General features: G+C 42.0%; 1 protein-coding gene across 3 annotated transcripts in view; it reads right to left on the reverse strand.

Moving 5' to 3' along the window:
* Window positions 1-18,382, reverse strand: part of BCLAF3 (BCLAF1 and THRAP3 family member 3) — a 31,248-nt gene extending 12,866 nt beyond the window's left edge. The window contains exons 1-9 of one of the 3 annotated variants that reach the window (XR_008973510.1): window positions 18,171-18,382; window positions 10,457-10,530; window positions 7,827-8,405; window positions 6,818-7,483; window positions 4,547-4,725; window positions 3,490-3,604; window positions 3,218-3,281; window positions 2,237-2,355; window positions 415-529 (exon numbers count right to left, since the gene is read on the reverse strand). Coding sequence is in view for 2 of the 3 variants with exons in the window: in XM_057419477.1 (XP_057275460.1) it covers window positions 415-529; window positions 2,237-2,355; window positions 3,218-3,281; window positions 3,490-3,604; window positions 4,547-4,725; window positions 6,818-7,483; window positions 7,827-8,405; window positions 10,457-10,497 (1,878 nt within the window). In the remaining variant the exon portion in view is untranslated. The remainder of the gene's footprint in view (window positions 1-414; window positions 530-2,236; window positions 2,356-3,217; window positions 3,282-3,489; window positions 3,605-4,546; window positions 4,726-6,817; window positions 7,484-7,826; window positions 8,406-10,456; window positions 10,531-18,170) is intronic. The other 2 variants (XM_057419477.1, XM_057419476.1) reach the window with 2 other exon arrangements.
* Window positions 18,383-23,610: the final 5,228 nt, after the last annotated feature.

The raw sequence follows: 23,610 nt of genomic DNA on the forward strand, positions 1-23,610 counted from the left end.
ACCCAACATACCAATCTAAACTAGCTTTCTGAAACAAGCTCCTGGCCAACTCACTGCTAGGTTATAAAAAACAGTAGGAAAGTTGTTATTGAGTACTGCATAGGTGTGCAAAAGCAAAAGAATTGCTTATGTTGTATCAGCATTTGGTCATAAAAGTGGGTTTAGCTCACTTGTCTTAATCTAAGCTTCAACAAATATCTGAGGAAGCACTCTTGCATTAGGACTTTGAAATTATGATAGTTTTATTGTTTAGCAATGTCTGAAAATAATAAAGCCTCACTTGAAATTTAAAGGGGCAAGACAATACACATGGTTAGATTTACATCAGCACAGACAATGCAGAAAGAAAAGAAAAAAGCGTTATCAATGCAAGAACAACAATGCAGAAGCTATGAATTCTACATTTAGGCTTACCAGGTGAGGTTTCCCAATAAATTTTCTGAAAGGTGGCTTAATGAACCTCACAGGCTTTTGGAAGCCATCAAGTTGAGAGTTGTGTAATTTTGAAAGACTGCAGCTTTCGTGGTTCCTGATGTGTATATGAGAGAGAGAGAAAGAAAACAAAATCAAAAGCCGTCGTGTACGGAACTCCCGCACTTTAAACAGGCCTGCATGGCTGGTCATGGCTGCCCCCTGCTGGTTGAAATGCTTCTTGCATGTCAGCAGCGCGGTATTGCTTACATAGTTATACACTGTTATCTTTACAGTTTTTATACTGTTTTCTTTAAAGTTGCACAGGACTTTCCTTTTCCTGAAATCCCAAATGCAACAGAAGCTCAGATAAACAGCTACATGCTCCAGTTTCATCCTCAGCAAACAGGGTGTTCTTGGCTTTGGTCTTTTGCTTACTTGTTTTTTATTCTTTAACTCAGCACACAGCTACTACAGAAGTGCCTGCAAACCTCTAAAAAAAAACCACCACCATATACCGTGAAAAGTAACCACCAGCTGTCAAAAATCAGAGCTCACGAGATATAAACAGTTTCCATAGCTGTAAAATATATTTCTGAAGTAAAAAGAGGCACACTGGACTAGCTCATAGGTATTGCCAGTATCTCATACAGGAACTACTAAAAACCCCTATCTCAGGAAAATTGTACTCATTGTTCATACCATTACCACCCTCAGCCCACATTACATTGTCCACATTACTTTGACAGTATAAGCCCTCCTCACACTGAGCTCCAGGACAGCCACACTTCCTAGAGAAACGTGCACTCCTCACTTTGACTGGCACACACAAAAGGTAAGCAAGACAGTAACTGGGGGATTGCAAAAACAACAACAAACCAACCAACCCTTTCCAAATAATCAGGCCAAACATACACTAAAGCCATAACCCCAGGTACACAAAAAGCTATATGCAAAAGTCCAATATGCTCCCCCAGGCACACTTAATAACTTCTACTTGTTTGTTTGTTTAAAAGAATCTGAAGTACAAGAACTGTTTCTTCCGCAGCTTCACAAGTCAGCTTTCCCAAATGTGTGCATTGCCACTATCTGCCATTAGACTGCATTTAAAATGAACAACAGTAGCACATTAAGAGTAATCTGCAAATCATGACTACAGTGTAAACACATTTTGTTACACTCTGGCAATTCTTTAAATCAACATTTCTTCTAAGGCAAGTCAGGCCATCTCTCTAATCAACCAATCTCACAGCATCAAAAGTCAAACAGGGTGACTGAGGTTAGCAAACACTTCTGAGGCAAACCCCTTTAACAAAACTGCTGGAGGAATTCAAAGCAGTAAAGCCACTCCAGAAATCTAGCTTTCCTTCACAGAATTCTCCAAGAATCAGAAAAAAAAAAAACAATTCTTTGTTGATATTCCACATGACATTACAAAACAACCAAAGCAACTCAACAACGTATTCATCCTCGAATGCTTTTATGAAACTACAGAATAACAAAAGAATGGTGTTATATGGTACATCAAGGAATGTAAAAAAAAAAAAAAGCATCTTTAAATTTATTTCTTCCCCTCTTTCCACTCAGTGCTACAGTTTGAGCTTGCTTTCCATTTTTTCCCCGCTGCAACTTAACCTCTTTCAAGGTAACACTCCATTACAGAGTGGTTTGCAATGTATGTCAGCTGACTTTCAGTAAGAGTTAAACTTAACAAGGACAAACTATGGAAAAGAATCACAACAAATATGACTGTAACTTTGGCAGGGTCAAAAAATGAATGTAAGAGAACTAGAGGCTTGCCCCAGATGACTCATTTGCCAATTACCTTGGAGTTACACCATCTAAATGAAACACTCTCTCATCTTCATTCTTCAGCCTCTCTTTTCTTCTCCTTTCTATATCATGCCGTAGATCATTTGGATCTTCTAACACTCTTAAAATGTTCTAGTTAAGAGGAAGGGTTAAAATCAAGTTAGCTAGTAGTAACTAAACACTGATTTGACTCTTCTCTGACGTGACGTCCTTCAGGAGCTGCATCCTGCATATAACCTCATTAATATAGTTCAACTGTTACACAGGATGGGTTCACATCAGCCCAAAGATCCAAAGTCCGAAACAGTAACAAAAGGTAGTCCTAAACAATTATCCTTTCTTGCACCATCTGCTTTTTTACAACTTTCCAAACAATAGTAAACAGAGCTCTGGAATTCTGCATGGAGTTGCCAAGGGAAAAATACTGACATGAATTCCAGTAAATCTTAAAAAGTTCTACTATTCTTATTATTCTTCGTTAAGTTTAACTGCCACATACCTGTACTACAGAAGAACAACAACAAAATAAAAGTAACTATCCACAGTAAGCATAGCTTGGAAGGGGAAGACAGAAAATTTTATATCCCCGGATGAAAGCATGGAATAAAATAGCATGCTGAGGAATTACGTGGACGTCGGGCCATCCTAACATTAGGGTACAAGACACATTAAGGATTTTCGTTACCTCAGAGGTAAAGTAAAAGCCACATGTCAGTCACCTATTTAGTACCTACATTATTTAAAAAAGACAGGAGATCAAGCAGCAGGAATAACCATACCCCAGCTATTCTGGAGAACACACCTGCACTTTACTCAGTGAACAGAGTATACTCCCACACCATTACACTTGAGTGTGCATTTCTCTCAAAATGGTCAGAATTACTGATGGCCTTCAAAATATGTAGAAGTAATGTACCAATAGCAAGGGGAGATTTTGCTTGCTTTATATTATTTTAACTTACTGTCTGCCAGAAAGGTTAAGTAATCAAGATACCTGGGGAGATTCAGATGGGACAGTTCGTTTGTTCTGAAGTTCTGCTAGAGACATGTCAATCCTCCTGTAACACAAAAACATTCCATAAAACCAAGTGCCATCACTATAAATAGCAAAAGCATTTACTGAACCAACTACAGAATCTTTTAGAGACTACGAGCAAGCAGGCTAGAGTTAGTGAAAAAACACTAAAGCATTTTATATTGTCTAAAGTCTACTGAAGATTAACTACCTTAATGCAAATAAATTAAGGCAAAAAACACATCAATCACCTGTGAATTTCTGGATCCAAACGCGTTTTCACTTCATTCATATTTTCAGTTGTCTTATCCTTAATTTTTGAGAACCGTTCATGTAGAGTTATGTCAGAAGATGTAAAATAATTTGCTGGGAAGAGATTAAATACAAGAATGTTTATCTGCAGTAACTGAAATGCACAGTGGGTAATTGTATCTTTTAAAAGACTAACTCTTAAGGGCACCAAAACAACTTCTGAAATTAAAATTCAAACTATTTCCACTTGCAGTTTAACATTCACAAATGAAAGACTAGACCAGCCCAACTTATCCCAACTTATTAAATAAGATTAAGCTCAATAGGAAGTTCACTATTTGTCAGCTCTACCACAGTAGTACTCCAATGACTAGTCTATAAATAACGTTCAACACTGAACATGATGCAGTAGTCTAAACACTAATTTGAAAAATTAAAGGAACTATATATAAACTAGCAAGTTGTGACTACAGCAAAGCTCCTCTCCGGATATCAGAGAGGGATTCTTCATCAGGGACTGTAGTGATATGACAATGGGTAATGGGTTTAAACTTAAAACAGGGGAGGCTCAGGTTAGATATAAGGAGGGTGGTGAGGCACTGGAATGGATTGCCCAAAGAAGTGGTGAATGCTCCATCCCTGGCAGTCTCCAAGGCCAGGCTGGACAGAGCTTTGGGCAACATGGTCTAGTGTGAGGCATCCCTGCCCATGGCAGGGGGGTCGGAACTAACTGATCTGAAGGTTCTTTCCAACCCAAACCATCCTATGATTCTTGTTTCCTAACCAAGCAGGTTAGTCTTAAGTATAAGCATAAAATCTTTTCAACTTTAACACTCAACAGTAACGCCTGTTATGGACTGAGACCTTCTTAAAATCATTCCCCACCCAACTACTTTAAATCTTCAGCCTATAGTTTCCTTACTACAGAATGAAGACAAAATACAAATGAAATCAAACACCCTGTACTCACAAGGACAGCATACCTAATTCATTAGATTTGGTTTTAATAATTACAAATGTACAAACACATACATATACCCCAAATATGACAGCCACCTTTAACTTGATGGATAATTGCGATTATTTCCTGAGTAAATTCTCTTGATGGGTCATTTTCAACATTCTGTATAACAGATTCCATGTGCTCAAACACCGGATGAAAATTTTCAGTTTTCCTGCCAGCAGCAACGAGATCATGGGACATCTGTCTCTCTGTAGTATGACTAGAAGCACTCCTAGAATAAAAGGTTACATATATTCACTTTGAAAGAATTCACCGTATTAAAACTTCAAATAGATAAGAAGAACAAAAAAAAAAAGAAAAAAATTAATTCAAGGAATCAATGGGATGAAAACTGAAATCTCATTTTGTTAATTTTTTTTTAATTAAATAAAAAAACCTAATAAGACCGTAAGAAAGAAAAGCTCTAATAAAACACAAAGAGGTATGACTACACTCTCAGGAATCCTTGTTCCAGTAAAGTATGTAATACAAAAATCTGTGAATTTTAAACTTAATTCATCTAGATCATCAAATAAAGGCAAATGAAGATCCTGATATACTACTTTAATATAATTCTGGAAGGCAGTTATGTGTGTCTTTGTTTATAAGGAGCTACCAGACAATTTTCAAGAACAGGTCAGAGATTTAAAAATCTCATGGAACCTTTGGGAACTGAATCATCACTTGAGCCTCATGAAACAGCTTTCCAGCAGCAGTGTGTGAACTTAAGAACATGTTTAGCATCCCTTTGTGAAATTCTACTCATTCTAAGTGTTTATGCCCCAAATGGTTGCATTGCTGCTTAAGAATTATCTTGACAAGGAAGCTAAGACTTTAGAAATCCTGCTTGTTTCAAGAAAAATGTTCGTCTCTTGGAAAGATAAATTGGGAACACAAACAGCCCATGTAAAAGCTTTAGGGTAAAGACTCTGTTACTGTGCATCCTGCAAAGTGATCATGTGCCTGCCCATCCTGTAATTGAAACATACAAGACTAGGATTTCATACAAAAATTGCATCAGGAATAACCTCTAGCAGGTGCCACAAGTCATCTATTTGCACCCAAAAACATGGAAATAAACGCATGCAAGAGGGAATCCCAGCAATCTCATTTGTAGATGATTTTAATTATCTACCTGCTCCCCAAGTTTATAAAGAGTGTTCTTCTCAGCTGAGTAATTTCAAGACAGGTGCTTGTTAAAATGCCTGAAGTAGCAGCACAAATATTCCCAGTCATCAGCTTCTGTATAATTAGTGTTCTTGTCTTAAAAAAATAAGGTATTTAGCATTTCTGACCATGGAAGCAAACATTCCTCGCAGTAAACTGGCTGTAATCAATGTAGTAATTTTATTCTGTCTGTAAATAATTACCATGTCCATTACATAACTTTTAAAATCAGCAGCAAGAGACTTACTAGATACAGGAGTTGTCCTCAGGGCTTGCAACAAAACCTAACGATAATTATTTTCCTTACATTATCATTCAAGCAGTTAAATGCTTTCTAGCACAGCGGTGGAGGGTATTAATCCACTTACCCTTCCTTAGTCTTTAATATTAGGCCCTAATATACAAAGAGCAACTTTTCTTTACAGATCCCCATTGTATCACATGTTCCTGAAACACTGGAAGGAAAATAAATACACAGATGTTTAATTTGGGACAAGAGAGAAAATACCTTTAAAATGAAGCCTGATAGTTTTGGAAGGGAAGGTAATTCCTCCCAAAAGGGATTACTGCCACTATAGGACTTTCTGGCCTGCAATAGTAAGGCAACAAACCAGAAAAGCCTGCAAAAATCTACATGAACCAAACTGCTTACTCTCTACCATGTATCCATCATCTAAATCTTCATAGCAGGACCACTTTTTTCCCAAATCAGTCACACTGGGAATGCTAAACAACCACAAGTATTCCACAGAAGACAGACAGAAGCAGACTACTGGTTTTCAGTTCTGATGCCTCAACAGATTGCCATTTGATTTCTTAAAACAATAAATAACAAAACCCAGGGAGCAATCATTTTGTGACAGCTTTATTGAACTTCAGATCTTGAACACCTGAATGTGTGTGCCTGAGATTTATGTAATTTAAAGGTTATCTGCTTTTTGGAAGAAATGAGGGATAACTCAGGTAGTCAAGAAAATGTAATCATATTCCAGAAGAAAGCACAGTTAATATTTTAAACTGGGAAAGTTAATATTTTAAACAAATTTAAAAAGGTACAACCTTAGTTTGTTCTGGTTAACTCATAAAGAAACCATGCTTTTCTCCAACATTCATAACTGTAAAGAGACTGGGAAAAAGAGGTGGGGGGAAATCAGTACCTGTACTTGGCCACCATTTTCTTCATATCCACTTTGATGGTGAGATGTTCCCTCTTAGAGTTGACATCTGACATTTTCACATCTGAAACAGTATGATTTGAATCATGCTGGATATTGGAGGAATCTACTTTTTTCCTGAATTCCCCTTCTTTCCTTACTCTTTCCTTCGGTTTGTTTTTAAAAGATCTCAGATCAACATCCATTTTGGAAGAGTTAATGCAAGCATTACAGCCCTTCTTTGAACTATATTTAACAGGTGCTTCACCATGCCCTTCTTCAGTCCGTCTCGCTCTTCCACTGCTAAAGTAATCTAACTCTTTGCTATTCCGGGCACCCTTAGAAGAACTGTATTTCTGGTCTTCCTGCTTCACATACTTCTGTGCTCTATCATCTGAAAAAGGCTTTTCCCCATCCAAATGCCTTCGCCGTTTGTGACTGTAGTCATAGGCTATCTTTGCGACAGAACCCTCCGAGTACTCCCTTTCAGCCGATCGGTGGGACTGGGCACCCAAATTTCTCTGCTCCTCCTTTTCTTGGTAGGGTGGAAAAGAACGTTCTTGCTTCCACATGGAATTTCTTGCTACTTCTCCACCGTCATACCTCTCCATTTCTTCAGCCCTTTTAGACGTGTGCCCATATTCTCTGTAATCGTGATCTTCAGGATACCTGTGTTGACATAAAGCAATTTACACTTGCACTAGAGAAGAAAGTGAGAACTTATATGTGCAGAATGTTGGACAGCAGAATGCGTGGCAAGTTAACCCATAATCCCTCACGCCAAGGTACAGATGTGCAGGGGCTCTTAAGAGGGAAATATTATTCTTTCATACTCTAGCCATCAACACGATCTACTTAAAAGACAAATACTTCACTACTACCAGTCGCCCATAATTAACCTACAAAGTGGCCAACGTGTTTCAAGGTGGATATCTTCAACTATAATGAAAACAGACTTTCACTTGAGGCTTTATACCACAATACCCAGGTTTTAATTATTTTATTCCTATACCTCTTCTGTAAAGGGCTCCTTGCCGTAAATTCATCAGAAACTCTTCTGGGTGACTGACCATACTTCTCTTCATGTAACCTCTGGTGCCTCAAGTCATCTTCGTGCCATTTTCTTTCAAGTTTACATGAAGTCCCTAACGGTCTATGAAAAGGTTTCATTCCTTTTTCATTTCCAGCGAGCTTGCAGTGCTCAAACATGTATCTGTCTTCCATTTTGTGTTGGTAAAATGGACGATCAGGCTCTTTATATGGTATTTCTGAGTATTTTGGTGGTAACTGGCATCTCCTATTGCTTTCAGTTCTTTCAGATGAATGGGTTCTGTAGGGTTTATGACTGTAAGTATCTTCCATGGGAATTCTTTTTAGGCTTGGTGAAGGTGATCTACGTTCATATATTCTCTGGTGGTTATTTCCATGAGGTGCAAACCTGAAATTGCTTTGTCCGTATTTTTCATCTTCTATTCTCCACGGCATAGGCTTCTTTGGGTCCTTACGAAAGCTTTTATATTCACAGTCGTAACTAATATGAGCATGCCTTTGCCTATGGTGCTCTGGACTCCTAAATGCTGGAGATAAGGACCTATGGCAAAAATAAAAACCACTTTGAGTAGTCTCATAAAATTGAATCAACTCTTAATGAGCATAGCTATTCCCTAAGGAAATACAGTTTAATACACAATTTTAATCAACTGGTAAAAAAAAATTTAAACCAAGCTATTCAAAGCGTCATTTGCTTGGCTGGAGTATCAAGCTTACTTTTACTCTGTGGAAAGTTTTCACAGTAAGAATACCCATTCAAAATAGTAGCAAGTCAATCATTTTTCTCTTGGCATATTTTCACTTAAAACTAAAAATAATTTCATATATATGAAGTTTCCACTACATTTAAGACAACTGTTATACAAATTTTCACACTTTCAAGCATTCCCTATATTTTTCGAGTGCCAAGAGAAAGAAGGGGAAAGGGCAAAAAGCATATGAAGAAATGGAGCAGAAGAAATAACAACCACCTTTTCTGGTTTTTTTTGCATGACAAAACCACCTCAAAAACTAAAAACATTATAAAATACTGTATTTAAAATATCACACAGGCAGAAAAGATCAAGTCTGAGATAGAGGTTTTGGTCTTTCTGTATAATTGTGTATACACATACATACATCTACACACATGCACACATAAGCACTTCCACACTTATTACAGTTTTTGCTTTCAAAGACTGAATTGCTAAGATCCACTTAATTGAACCAAATCAGCTTTGTATTTTCTCCTGCAGTTACAGAAATGAAAGCAACCTGCTAGGAGTTTTTAGCCAAAATCTCCTTAAATAAAGAAAAACATCACAAGCCACTAGCAAGAACCAGAAAGCCATCCCCAGGCATAACAGTTCTGCTTGCGCCCCACCAGACTAGGCTGGATAGGGCCTTGAGCAATCTGGTCTAGTGGAAGGTGCCCCTGCCCATGGTAGGGGGGTTGGACTAGATGGTCTTTAAGGTCCCTTCCAACCCAAACCACTCTGTGATTCAGTGTTTACTCCCAATACACTCTTTAATAAAACCTAAGAATACAAGTTGAAAAAAAATTCAAGGAAGTCACTTTCTTTGTCCACATATTTCAAATGTACAATTTGCCATAACTTTTTGCTCCTTTTCTGCATAAAGGCTCAAACTCAGAGCCACAGCTCTTCACAAAACTATAGTGGCTAACTTCCAATAGTGCCTATACTGCTGCTCCCACCCCATCTTGTTCTGGTTAAGGCTTGCATTTTAATGACAGCTGGGGCATTCCTCCCTGCTCTTCACTAGGAAGACCTATTCCAGACTATCAATCTAGTAGGGAAGTAGACAGGATTAGTCTTTTAAAAAACAAAGAAACAAAAGCCCACACACATTTTTCTTTGCTATTCAATAAACTCCCTTTGTCTTGGTCATCACAACTTCATTAGTCCATTTAGAAAAGCAACCCAAAACCAACAGAAAAGTAGTTTCAAGCTCTTGAAAGCATAAAATTGTATTCTAGCCTCCTTTAAAACCTCAAAATTGCATTGCAAATCCTAAAGATTAGGTGGGTAACTAACAGCATGCAGTAACCCCGATGTTATTCTGGTGACAAACACTACTAGGCTACTGTCCAAGAAGAAGGGCACTGACTCCCATTATTTCAGTCTGTGTTACACTGCAAGCCAAATCTAACAGCGCTAAAAATCGATTTGTGGATCAGCCCCCAAGGCTCAGAAAGCCTGAAGTGTTTGAACAAAGTAATATTTTCTGGCCCTCTCTGTAGACCAGAAGCAAGTTACAGACACTAAGTGCACCAGGTGGTGTTAGAGCAAAAACAACCTGAACCAGTTTGGTGCTTGGATTTTGTGCTTAAAGTAGTTCCAAAACATGTGAGTTGAGCAAGGTTCCTGGCAGACACCAAAACTAACACCTCCAGCTTTAAGAAGAAAAAAATCATAATAAAATTGTAATTTGGGAAAAAAAGTTACATGTATTTAGTTTGGAAAAAAAAACCACACCTTAGAAATAGCAACTCTGGGCGCAGTTTTCTTTCTTTACATCAGTTTTAAGTTCTAATTAGAAGTACCTATACAGAGCCACATTTCAGAACACAAGTTATAGATAAATATTTACCTTGGTTTCCACCATGGTGATCTTGATCTAGATCTTGTCATCTTCTCTCATGTGTTTATGTGAGTTTCTTGAAGCTGTAAAAATGATACAATTTACTAATCTGGTAACAGAATGGTACTACAGATTGCAGCAGGGATGGCTGTTCTTAACAAGTGTAGTATTAGATGCTTCAAAGTCAGGGTGAGGCATATTTTAGTATGTTTTACTTTTACCTCCAATTCCCATTTTAAGACAAGTAACTTCTTCCTGATTTCGGATTTTAAAGTACAGCCTCTTTTCTTTATAAAGATTTAAATATTTGACCACTGCTTCCTCTTCCTCTCCAATTTGCAATGCTGTCTATTCACTTTGGATTTAAATGCTAATAAACTCACAAGTAAGCTGCAGCCTGAAATAAATGCTGTAATTGTTAGTATGTGTTGAATGCCACGGATGATAGAGGGGAGAGACAGATAGCTTTAAAACCAATTTACAAAGAAAAATGGTTTTGCAGCAAGTTATATTCTTAGCTTCACATATACTGAAATTCAAATTTGGAATACGCACTGATACCTTTTTATAGTTACAGATCTCCTGTAAGCTTTAACTGTTCTATCAAGTCTTAACTGCTGTATCATCACGCACTTCATCCATGTACATAAAAAAAATGCACAAAAGATCACTTCTCATTTTGCATTCCTTGTTAATAACCTACTACCTAGACACACATTTAAATACATAATGGATGCACTATGACAGAAAGCACTGCTTCTAAATCCTGGAAGTAGCTCTGTGCACCCCTTCTCAAAAAGTTACAGAAGAATGACAAAAATACCCATGGAATCTACCCTTCTTGCTCTTCTTTGCAAAAAAAAAAAAAAAAAGTTAGAAAATCAGAAAACCAGCAATTAAATTATATGCAAACTCACCAGTAATGTGGCTGGTGAATAGGAATGAAATGATTATTCATTATTTAACAAACACAAGGATTAAAGCAGAATAAAGTTATTAGGTAAGTGGTTAAAAGTAGGAACTTGGACCACATACCCATGCCTACAGCTCCTAACTACCACAAGATGCTCTAAAGGCCAGAAATATAAATAGATACAAAAACAGATCCATCAACAGCTCTGAAATTAATGAACAAGCAGTCACTTGAAACTGGAAGAATTTTCCAGGTCAATGTCACTCTATGTGCTTTGGTATTTTCTGTAATTATTTGCTCACAGACTCGCACTCATGGAACAGAAAACTAGTCTGGACTGGCCAAGTATGGCCTTTTTGACATTCCTAGTGCTCAAATAATTTCTTTAACTAAATCTTTTACCTGAACAACTGAAAGGGAAGAAAAATCAGCAAGCTTTAAGACACATAAGAAATTGGAGAAGTAGCATGCACCTACATGCCTGACCCAGCACCTCACACTCCCCTCAATCATGCTAATTGGTCAAATAAAATATTACCCCTTGCTATATCCTTCTGTACGATTAGCTCATGGCCAAAACAGCAGTACCTTACAGAAGAATACATGCAGAGCATGCTTCTGATGTCTACTACCACAGGTGGACGTTACAGAAGCGACCCACTACATTTCAGAGTGATTCTGGAAACATTAATTTACTGCTCATTAAGTTGCACCATAAACTAACTGGACAATTATTTGCAAGACATAGCAATAGCTCAGTTCTGGAGAAAGCCTTCTTGAATTTACCTTTTTAAATCTCAGAAGTCTCCTGTTTACCAGGAGAGCATTTGCTCTGCAATGAATCTTTCCATGTGACAAAGCACAATAGGGAAGCAAAAAAAACCCAAAGTACCCCAAAGGCAACATATCTGTTCCCTGACTTTTCAAATATGCAGTTAGCATTTCCTCTTGGATTCTAAAGGCATGTATCTGAGGATTGTATGGCATAAATTAACTTAAGGCCCTTTGCTTACTCGGAGATTATATTAGCCAAAGTTAAATATGATGTCTCAATGCCAGTACTCATTAAATATTTTTTTCATAGAAAAGTAATATTGTGACCAAAATACTTTGCTTTTTCTCACCCGTAAGAAATACATCTTACTAAACTGAACAGTATTTCAGAGACAAAAACCCAACGCACCCCTGGCTAATAGATCTCAATAAGTGTTCAAGATTCACTATTACGCTCTCTTCTCGTTCCCTTCAGTTCTGAATTTTATCCTTTCTTTTCAAGTGACTATGTAAGCACCAAGAAGACAAAAGTACCATTAAACCCAACCATTGTACAGAACCTGGTCTACCAGCATCTGCCATCGCAGACCAATCAAGCTAAAAAATGAATATATATATAATGAGAGATTCTTTACTCTTCCTAGACTGGCTGGACAATCATACTAAAAGCACAAAAGGGTCTGTGACAGCATGTCCTAGATCTTGCCTTAGGATAAAGAGGACTACTGTAATTTTCATCAAAGACAATCCTTTTGTTCAGTAGAAAGACAGCGTTCATCTGTTTCAATGCATCTCCTAAAAAGCGACCCACACAATACGTTTCCTCACTGCAAGATCAGAGATGCAATACACAGCATATGAAGGCAGCAGACACACTCGACCCCAATCAAGACTCCCAGTGTAACTGAATCACAAAATTAATTTCTATATAGAACTTGTAAGCACATTGCTAAATTCAGGTCTAAATCACTTCTCTCAGACCAACAATATGGCTCCATCCCAAAAGCAAGCTTTTTGTAGGATGGCACCAGGTAGGAAGTGATTATAGCAGAATTACTTGAACCAGGCAAAGGCCCTACAGTTCCCAAGTCAGCCATCCAGCAGCCAGGTCCCATTCAAGCAGAAGTACCAATATGGATTCTGAATTTCTCCAAGCCCTCCCACTGTACTTTAAGGGATGCTGTCACTATGAAAATATGAAAAACTATCTTTTTTTTTAACTAAGAAGCAATATTATTACAATCACAGCGCTGCTTGTGCTTGTTTTGTTATAATAAGTAACTCATTGGAGGAGTTATCAGTAACTATGCTTAGGTAGTTTTTAAATACTAATGGAAACCCTGGCCTTTCTTTTCCCTGACTTTTGGAATTGAAAGCAGCTCACAAGAAATGGCCTCAAGCCTGCTTCCAGCTCTCCTTTGATTCCACACTGGAGAGATCAGTGATTTGACAAGTGTGATTTTTTTGTACTATCCATCTACTACAAACCTGAAAGGAGTATCTTGAGACACAATTTGTTAATGACCAGAAATTGTACAGGAAGTGCAACCAAACACAGGTTCTATCAGAAAGGCTATACAATTTAAACAACTTGCTCTCCTGAACAGAACAACCTTCAATATCCTTGATTTTCCCCAGCCTGAACTACAAGAAACCACAAATGACTGCAGTCATTTAGCTGAATGGAGGGGAACTGGAGCTCTTCCTAATGCAAAGAGCCACACACCAGCAAGTCCCAAACAGCTAAAACCTTGCAGATAAGACTGAGTAGTAGTAGTTAACTCTCTTGTAAACAGACCATAAATACGTGGATTGTTTTTTCAGGGTTCCTTCCATCACCTACAATAGGTCAGGGAAGAAACCCTACACAGGACACAAAAAGCAGTTCAACAGCAGTTGACCTGGAGCTGCTCTTCAACTGCCATTTCACCAATAGTGAAAGGAAATGCAGTTCCTCACCCCTTCATAAGGGATTGACCAACCGTTCTTGCCACTGCCTCACAAATCTTTCAGAGGAGGAAGGGATAAAGCCTTTCATAGGCTGGGTCACACAGCAGGCAGGAAAACAGACACTGACCTGTGCTGCAAAAACTACCCAGCTCACTATTCCCTCATTCTGCCCCAAAACATAAGGAGCAGCTACAAGATTTTCATTGACTGTCTTCTTGGCAGAGATCAACTGGAAGCTGCAAGGGACATGCCAAAGCATGTAATGCTGCAGTGGCTGTCAAGAAAGGGAAACCAGGAACTGAGAACCTCAGCCCTAAGAGAGCCAAGTATTTGACAGAAATGCAATCAAATTAAAAGCTCAGCTGCACTCCAGGCTTAAAAAAGGGAAAGATCTTGAAGCCTGCAATACAGAACTCATTTATGCTCTTCTTTAATGAAAAGTATAGAACTAGCAACTCTTCTAGTCGATAAGTTGTTTCAAAGGCTGCCCCATGTAGCGCCCACCCCAGCCACTGTCTAAGCAAGGCACTAGCCTGGCATGTTGTTCATTCAGCTTTCAGGCAAATCTTAGAACCTCCAACAGCAAATGCCCAAGAAAGAGTATAAGAACAGAAACATCACCCAGCAAACTCACATGAATGTTTCTGAATCTGCAACAAGACTTCACATCTCCTTTAACCAATGCTTCCTAGACTAGCTAGGGTACCGTTATCACAGGCACAGGGTCCTAGTGCTGCACTGGCCACACATACATCCATTTTCCCCTGACTTTTCTACCAAACATCTTCAACCTCAAAACCACAACTCCCACCTAGCACCTTCATCCACCATCCCCAACCCTGAAAGGGCTGGAGCAAATATGTCAAGAAGTGCACAGCACACCCTGTCCCATGCTCCAGCACAACTGCCCCAGCACCAAAGTAATGTCTGGAGCAGAGTTACAGCTTTGCCAGCCCACACAGGTGACTCCCAGCATAAGGCATACTAACTACCTCAGGGCAGGACAGATGTAACAGGCTTTAAGACTATGAGCTACAAGAAGTCAAGGACAGACACTCTGGCTGAGGGGTGTGTGTGAGGGGTCCTGGCCAAATGTGCCACCACCCAAGGAGCGCAGCGAGCTCCGATGCTCCCATTTGTCAGCTCAGCAACTGGGCCTCTGGCTTCCAGAAACCGCACCCACTGCAGATTTAGAGAACTTTTTGTCCTCCTTCTCAGCTTTATCCTTTTTCTTTGGCACCAACTCGAGAAGGCGGCTTTATGCAGGTTGTATCCCAATACCAAGGATTGTCAACAGACAGCCAAGCCTCATGCTGGCGAGGTAACTATCCCATGCAGGGGCAGCATGCCAGCATCACTCTCCTCTGCTTGCTATAAAGACATATAAAAATTATTACATTCACAGTAGGATGAAAACCTACTACAGAAAGCACAGGCATAAGCTGAAGCATACAGTATGTCTTAATGGACCACTAAAATTTTAAGTAATTCCTTGGGATACACAGGAAGTATTTCCCTGCATATTTGAACAAAGGAGTAAAAATAACTGAGTAGATCTACTGATCATGTAACTTAAGCTCAGCGTGCTCTCATTTAAAAGCAACTCATTTAATGGCGCTAATTAGCAGGCAATACCTCACCTTTGCAGAAAAACAGATTACGATGCCAACTTGGAAAGACTGAGCAGGATAAAACTGCAAATCTGTATCACATAATAAATTAAATATTTCACTATGTTTCACTCTCAAACACTTTTTTTTTTAACACAAAATCCCCACAACCCATAAACATATTGGTGTTCTATTTCTATAATGCTCTGAATTAAAGGCCTTTAACACACATCTATTAGAGAGCCTGAAATGTCACAGCACCATCCTCAGCCACTTCTGCCTACTAGTTTCTAAGGGGACATTAAACCTGTATTTAAGTATTAAATCTAGCCCTGTCATAGTCCCTGAGACAAACCACAACTTCCTGCCTACTGAAAGCTCTCCACCATGTACAAACCATGATGGAGACCTTCACTTCTTCACCCTAAATCACAAAACCACCACAAAACCAAAAGAAATCCTTTATTTATTTAGCATCAGCAATGCCACACAGCACTGCTGCCAGGAGGCTGCGAGGCCCAGGCTGCCTTGCCCAGCCACACCAGAGAAATAAGCTCTTGCTGGAAGGCTCCCAAGCATGTTTCCTCCCTTCCCCGCAGACAGCAAGTGCCTGCTGCCACCAGAGAGGAAAAGCAAACCCAACTGCATGCAACTACACTGCTCACCAGCTTGCTGTGACACCAACCCTGTCTACATTACCTCCTGACAGGTGAACACCCACAAGGCAAGGCTGCACCGAAATCAAGCCCATCTCTGTGCAGGCGGATGGAGAGTTGGTTTGATCGCTCTTACAAAAGTGGTGGCAGAAATACCAGTTATTTTGCTGAAGGCAGATGTGGAGGAGTGCATGGACACTTCACTTAGACAGCTGTTTATCAGGTTAACAGGGTGTGCCTTTAAAGGAAGTTAATTAATTTCACCTCTCCTCATCAACACCAATATTAAAACAAAACACCAGAAAAAAGCCTCTTAGCTTCTGATTAGTCCTTCAGAGTGGAGAAATGAAAACAAGGGGAAAGACTTAGTCATCCGTGTTCTCTGCCCCCCTCTGCCCAGCCCAGTGTCTCACAGGCTGCCACAACCTGGCTTCTGTCACCAGAGATCCTTCCATTCCTTTTGCATAGTTCTTCCCCTCCCTTCCTGGCATCCTCCTCCATGCTCTTCCTCCAGCCATCCACACCCAACAAAACTTTCACACAACATTCGCTTTTCCTTGAGGCCCACAAACACAGAAGGTAATCAGGCAATTAAAATCTCCCAGCAATTTGAGTAGCCTTTGGTTTAAACCCTACTGCAATTCAAGAACCTGTATTGTATTTACAGGTGACTTGGGGTGTTTAAGAATTGCAGTAAAAATTAGGAGCTGCTGCTCCGGATGGAGCCGAGCCAACTGAGGAGACTGCTATCACTGATTCCTCTCAAGACACTACTGCTTCCTCAGATGCACATGAATAATGGTGTATAATCAGCCAAACCAACCAAAGAAGTACCAAAAGCCACAGATCTAGTCAAATCCAATTCATTTTGCTTTGGTTTGACTCATCCTGAATGTGAATTAAGCTAGACCAAAGACACGCTAAAAGCAAGATGTGACCGCTATACAAAAAAATGTACTGCTTTTAAGTTATTATAAACACACTAGCTGGTGTAAATCTGTGTGTGACAACACGTAAGTTGCTAGGAACAGGGACTGCTGGTATTTATTATGCCTTGTTCACCTCAGAGGAAAAAGCTGTCCTTATGCTATCAGCGAGCAGCAACCTCAGCCCTGCTCTGCTGCTCACGCAGGGGCCTCAGAGAAAAGGGCTTTCTGGAATCATCGGGACACGGGGGGCACAGCGCTGACAGCCCAACGGCGTCTCGTTCCGCCTGCTCCATGCTTTGTTCCTGGCCCTCCCAAGCCCCGCTGAATGCTCGAGCTGAATGCCTGAATACCACAAAATATACACGCACTGATGTGCATACACATATATATATATATGCACACGTAACGACACGGACACACACGCGGTGAGAGGCGGGCTACAGACACCACTGTTCCAGGCCACCCAGGCACTAACAGACCCGAGATGGGGGCAGCAGCCCCCCTTCGCAGCACACACGGCCGCCGGCCATAGCCGCCCGGATCGATGAGAGGGACCAAAGCGGCACGTCCCGGCCGCCTCTCGGGCCCGCCAGGCCCTCCACTGGACGCTGCAGGAGGCGGTGCAGCTCCGCGCACCACAGCCCGGCACAGCAGCCCCAGCGCCTGGCCCGCTCCTTCCCAACCGCCGGGGCGGGGGATGGCCCAATCCGGTGCCGAGCGCGCAGGAGGCGCTGATAGGGACAATGACCGCTACCGGGCCCCGCCACCCACCTTCCGCTCCGCTACACGGGCCCGACCCCCCACCCTGCCGCCCCCCCCCCCGCGCCTGACCAGGCGGGGCCTGACCAGGCCCCATCAAGGCCGTGGGGCCGCTACCGGCCCCACACTCACCCCCAGCGAGGCCGCCTCCAGAGCTGCTGCTGCCGCCAATGCCTCCCGCCGTCCGCTCCGGCCGCAGCCGCTCCGCCCCGAGCAGGTGCCCGGCGACGAGGCGGGGCGTGTCCCGACGGGCCGTGCCGGCCGCAGCTGCTCCCTACGGGCGCGGCGGAGAGAAAGGGCGGGCGGAGGGTGGGCGCCCCGGAAGAGGAGGGGCGGGCGGGGCTCTGGCCTCCTCCTATTCCCGTTCCTGGCGACTTTCCCGGGGCCCCTCGCTCCGGTGCCGCGCCCACCACAGCCACTGCGAGCTGAGCAGGGCCGAGCCCCTACCGGTGGTGGGCGTTGAGCAGCTCCCTGCGGCCACGGCCCTTCCCGCAGGATATTCCGAGCTGTGAGGAGCCCCTCAGCTGGGAAGGCCCATGAGGAGCCGCCCCCTCCCGGGACACCTCCCACCAGGCTCCTCTCTGCCTGGGAGCCGCTGCCTGTTCCTCCGCGGCGCGGAGGGCGGCCGGAGCGTTCCTGGGTGACTTCGCGATCCCAGCCGGTCTGCACCGCGGTTGGTCTGGCAGGAAGGGCTTGATCGGAAGGACAAGCTTTGTCCGGGGGCCGGCGGGATAAAGCCCTCACCTGATGAACCCCTGCAGCGCGGAGCGGTGGCGAGGCCGCACACTGCCCGGGCCTGCCGCCGGCTCGCCTGTCAGGGTCTGCTCCCTGAGAGGCTTGAGGCGCTTCCAGGAAGGCTTCGGAGAATTTCCCAAGGCTCCCTTCACCTTCCTGGAGTGCCCGTGTGAGTGTGCGTGTCGCAGTACTGCAGCCCTCCCCTTCCCGGGGAGATAGGATCGATCTCAGCGATTTGAACGCCCTCCCTTGAAGGCCCCTTGGGGGCGCTGCCTTGATTGTCAGTCATGATACCCAGCAGGCCCAACGGGTTTGGCATCTGAGTGAGTGAGCGCTGGGTGAGTTTTTCCTTCAGCTGTAAACGGCAGGAGCACATACCATGCATACTGAAGCGCTTTCAAACAGGGTATATTTTTATGCTTGAAAACCATCTGGGAATAGGTTTAAAGATCATTCAAAACCACACGTAAAAGACGCTGACACTCTCAGGGTTACATTAGGCAACCAACATTGTTGGTCAAGGACTGTGAATCCTAGTTTGCTGCACTGTCAGAACAACTCATTAGTATAAGTTTGATCAGATGCAGGTATATGCTTTTGTTTTAGCTCAAACACAGAACATGTTGGGCTTTTATTTTTACAGTAGTTGCAGGAAGATGGGTGATACCTAATCCATGATCAATACAGCAGCCCAGGCAGATGATACCTGATGCAGTGTAAAGCTTGCCAAAACCCAAGTCTGTCAGCTTTTTTTTTTTTTTACAAATACACTTTAAGCCCCAAAAGAGCCATAATCAGCACTCTGAGTTAGGGAGTCTTCACATTTTTGATCTGTCTTAGAGCCATAGTACTGCATTTACTCTGTCATCATACCATGGTGAACAGGGTGAAGTTTCTGTTCACTGCACAAAGACGAGAGGAAGGGTTGCTTACTGGTCGCCTCTTCCTTAGATTGTACTTCAAAGAAGTGGTCTCTGTTTCCTTATGTTCCCAGCACCAGCATGGGCTGCCGACTTCATCTGCCCTTTGACTTTTAGCTGCTGACATCTTGCTGCCCTGCTTTTATAGGGCTGCTCTTTTAGCAGAGCATTACGTTCAGATCTCCATCTTCTCAACCTTGGTGGAGAGTTGCTGTAGATGGGACTGAGGGATTCCTCTTCACAGCTATAGATCCAGTCACACTTGGAAGTTCTCATAACAAAAGCATACAGAAGTGTAAGATTATTTTTAAATTTGGTAGCAGTGTTTTCCCAATTAAAAGGGGTTGCAAAAAAAAGATTTACTGAACTATTGGCATAAAAATACAGTGGCAGGCTGCACTGACCCCTGCTTGCTGCCTCTTTACTGTGCTGATATTTTTGTTAATAGGAGCTTGGGGTGAGAACTGGGCAGAGCGAGCTTTAGGTCAAGAAAGTGAGACTAAAGCAGGGGGGTGCAGTTAATCCGCACCTTCCCCAAAAAAACTGGGCCAGCCTGGGGGGCTCAGCCAGACACTACCAGTTTGGCAAACCTCTTAAAATACTGTACAGGTAACTGTATATAGGTAGCTATAGTTTCACTGTCAAGATTGGGAAAGTCAAACTAACAGAACAAAGATTTGGTTTTACTCCCTGCTTCAGCCAGTGTAGTGGTTTGGCTGTTCCCTGTGTGGAGGGAGATTAGTATGAAACATAAAACTAAACAGATTTTCTCATCTGAAGGAAAAACTTGTGCAAAGCACCAAGTACAGACAAACCACCTCTGTGTGTGTATGAGAAACTTCTACATTACATAAACTAAATTATTGTAAACTTCATTATTATCCTGTTCGTTGCCTATTTATTTACCTCAGATGCAAATAAATAACTTGCCTCTTGATCCAATATACATTTGTGGACATTATTCCAATGGATAGTAAGTACAAAAGGGTCTCAACAGTTGGGACTGTATAGTCTAAGAAAACAAGAGCTTTAGCACACTTTACAAATTAAGTTAGTATTCAAAGCAGCATCTGTTAGTAGTTCCACAGCATCATTATTCTCTATCTCTAAATGGCAAAGGGTATTCTATTGCACAAGACTCAGCAATTACTGCTTATTAAGACTAATTATTTTACTCTATTTCCTTGTTTTTTTTCTAATTAAGTATCATTAGAATAGAGAATAGCTTTCATATTCCTTTAATGTTTCATTTAGTAAACATTCCCCCTGGAAAGAGCATGGCTGCAGTTTGCATGCTAAATACCTAGAAATTATGAATGAAAGTCACCTAGAACTGAAGGGCAGAAACTAGCCCTCAATAGCAGACAGCCCCTATGTACCTCCTCTTTCAAGGAGGCACTTCCAGAGAAATTGTGGCTGCTGCATCCCTGGCAGTGTTCAAGGCCAGGTTGAACAGGGCTTGGAGAAACCTGGTCCAGTGGAAGGTGTCCCTGCCCATGGCAGGGGGGTTGGAACTGGGTGAACTTTAAGATCCCATCCAACACAAGCCATTCTATGATTTTGTTTTCCACATGAAACATTACTACTGGCACTGAACTTTGCTGAATGGTAGTATGTTTTGGTTTTGTTTTAAGTGGAAATAAAACTTTCTTTGCTCCCCGGCAAGGTCAGGCACAGAAGCGGGCAGAGCAAGAGAGCCTGAGCTGTGCTGGGGAGCACTTCCTGGGTTTTCCCATGCTGCCAGTAGGCTTCACCACCACAGCAGCCAAGGCTCAATGCCTGTTTTCCACTTAGGTGGACTAAGTAAATGAAATTAAAAGCTCTTTGTAGGTGGTGGGTTAGCTTGGTTGTCATACACAATTCATTTTGTTCTCCACAGACAGAGCCCGTAGATGGCAATACTGAAATGGGAATAAGCACACTGGAGCAGCGAGAGAGGGTCTGGTGGGATCAATATCTCCAAAGGGCTGGTCCATTGAGAACAGCTGTCCAAGGGTAACCATGGTTTTACCAGCCAGCCGTTTGTACTATCTAAAGGGTAATGTTTTGTTTGTACTTCACTATCTTGTTATGTCTCCTGGTAAGACTAAGATGCCTTCATTAACTTGCATCTCTGTTCCTGCAGGAGTTTCATATTTATGCTTTCTTCTTCCACGGCTCACCAAACACCACTAAGCCTTAGTGCAACCAGGCCCTTTTTTCTTTGAGTTTTATCAAAATACTTTCACCAGACCACAAAGCATTTCTCCTGTCTTGAAACAAGAGCGAGCTGCCTAATTCTTTGAAGGCACGATATTCATTTGACTATTATTAATCATCATAATCATTTACCTCTCAGTGGAACAAAATTAGGTAAACTTCTAAGTCCACAGCAAAGCTCTTTCTTTTACAGAAAAAGAGATGCTGGTGTTTAGGTCAACTCCTGAGCTTGCTTGTCAAAATACCTTCAAATCCAATAGCTCATCCAGGCAAGGCAAGAAGTTGGTCCAGAATAAAGCAAAGAACCCCAAATTCACTTATAAGGACTTTTTTTTAACAGCTTTCTGTGGAACTGTGATGTTTTTGTCAGTCTAGGCTCAAAGCAACAGGTAGTGATTCCTTCCTTAGTTGAGGAAATAAGTCCTACATTATTCAGCTTTGAAATTTAAGGAAAGCTGTAAAGTAATTGTTTAATTAAAGGCCAAAGGAATGTGAGAGGATGAATGACTGCATGACTTGTCTCCGATAGTATCACCAGATAACTCTTTCAAAGAGAGCCTGTAGTGAGGCTGGCTCTCATGATGTAATGCTGCCCATATGTTTTATTTATAAGGTTATCATGACTTTCCTGTAACAACATGTGAAAATGCGCTGTTGCCGCTGGGCGTACGGCCCGTGTAAACTCAGTAGGATTTTGGCAAAATACCAGTAAAAACAATCTCAGTGCATGAATTAACACCAATGTGTGACATAAATACAGTAACAGGATTTTAAACGCAAAGGCTTTGAACCAGGCTTATCACCCAAGAGGCCACAGCAGATGAATTTGAGGAAGGCAGAGGCACATAATGGTTGCATTTATTTGCCTATGCAAGAGCTAAATCTTGGAAAGATGACAGGAGAAACTCCAGTGAAACAGCAGGATGAAAATCATAGAATGGTTTGGGTTAGAAGGGACCTTAAAGATCATCCAGTTCCACCTCCCCTGCCATGGGCCAGGACACCTTCCACTAGACCAGGTGGATCAAAGCCCCATCAACCTGGCCCTGAACCCTGCCAGGGATAGGGCAGCCACAGCTTCTCTGGGCAACCTGTGCCAGTACCTCATCACCCTCACAGGAAAGAATTTCTTCCTTATATCTGATCTAATTCTATCCTCTTTCAGTTTAAAGCAATTCCTCCTTGTCCTGTCCCTACATGCCCCTGCAAAAAGTCGATCCCCAGCTTCCTTAGCTGCCCTAAGGTCTCCCTGGAGCCTTCTCCAGACTGAACAACCCCAGCTCTCTCAGCCTGTCTTCATAGGAGAGGCGCTGCAGCCCTCTGATCATCTTTGTGGCCCTCCTCTGGACTCACTCCAACAGGTCTATGTCCCTCCTGAGTTGGGGGTCCCATAGCTGGACACACGACTGCAGGTGGGGTACGAGAAGTTTGAGGAGAGATCAAATTTCAACATGTCCAGCTTGACAGGACATTGTGGGCATAAACTGGTGCTCATTTGTGTTAGGAATTTTAACAGTAACTATGTGGTAGTAAATATGTGCAAAGCATCTTAGCATTCTTCAGCAGCTGTTACCTTCACCCATACTGCTTCCTCTCCCTCATTCCATCACTCATTTATACACTAAATCCACCAGCAGCTCCATTTCCTACAGGACACTTTCTACCCTGAAAACCAACACTGGCCCAAGCACATCAGCATGAATTAACCTTGTAAAAAC

This window comes from Pezoporus wallicus, unplaced genomic scaffold (assembly GCF_028554395.1).
Source record: "Pezoporus wallicus isolate ANWC-B61680 ecotype Strahan unplaced genomic scaffold, APGP_CSIRO_Pwel_v1 contig_5767, whole genome shotgun sequence".
NCBI lineage: Eukaryota > Metazoa > Chordata > Aves > Psittaciformes > Psittacidae > Pezoporus > Pezoporus wallicus.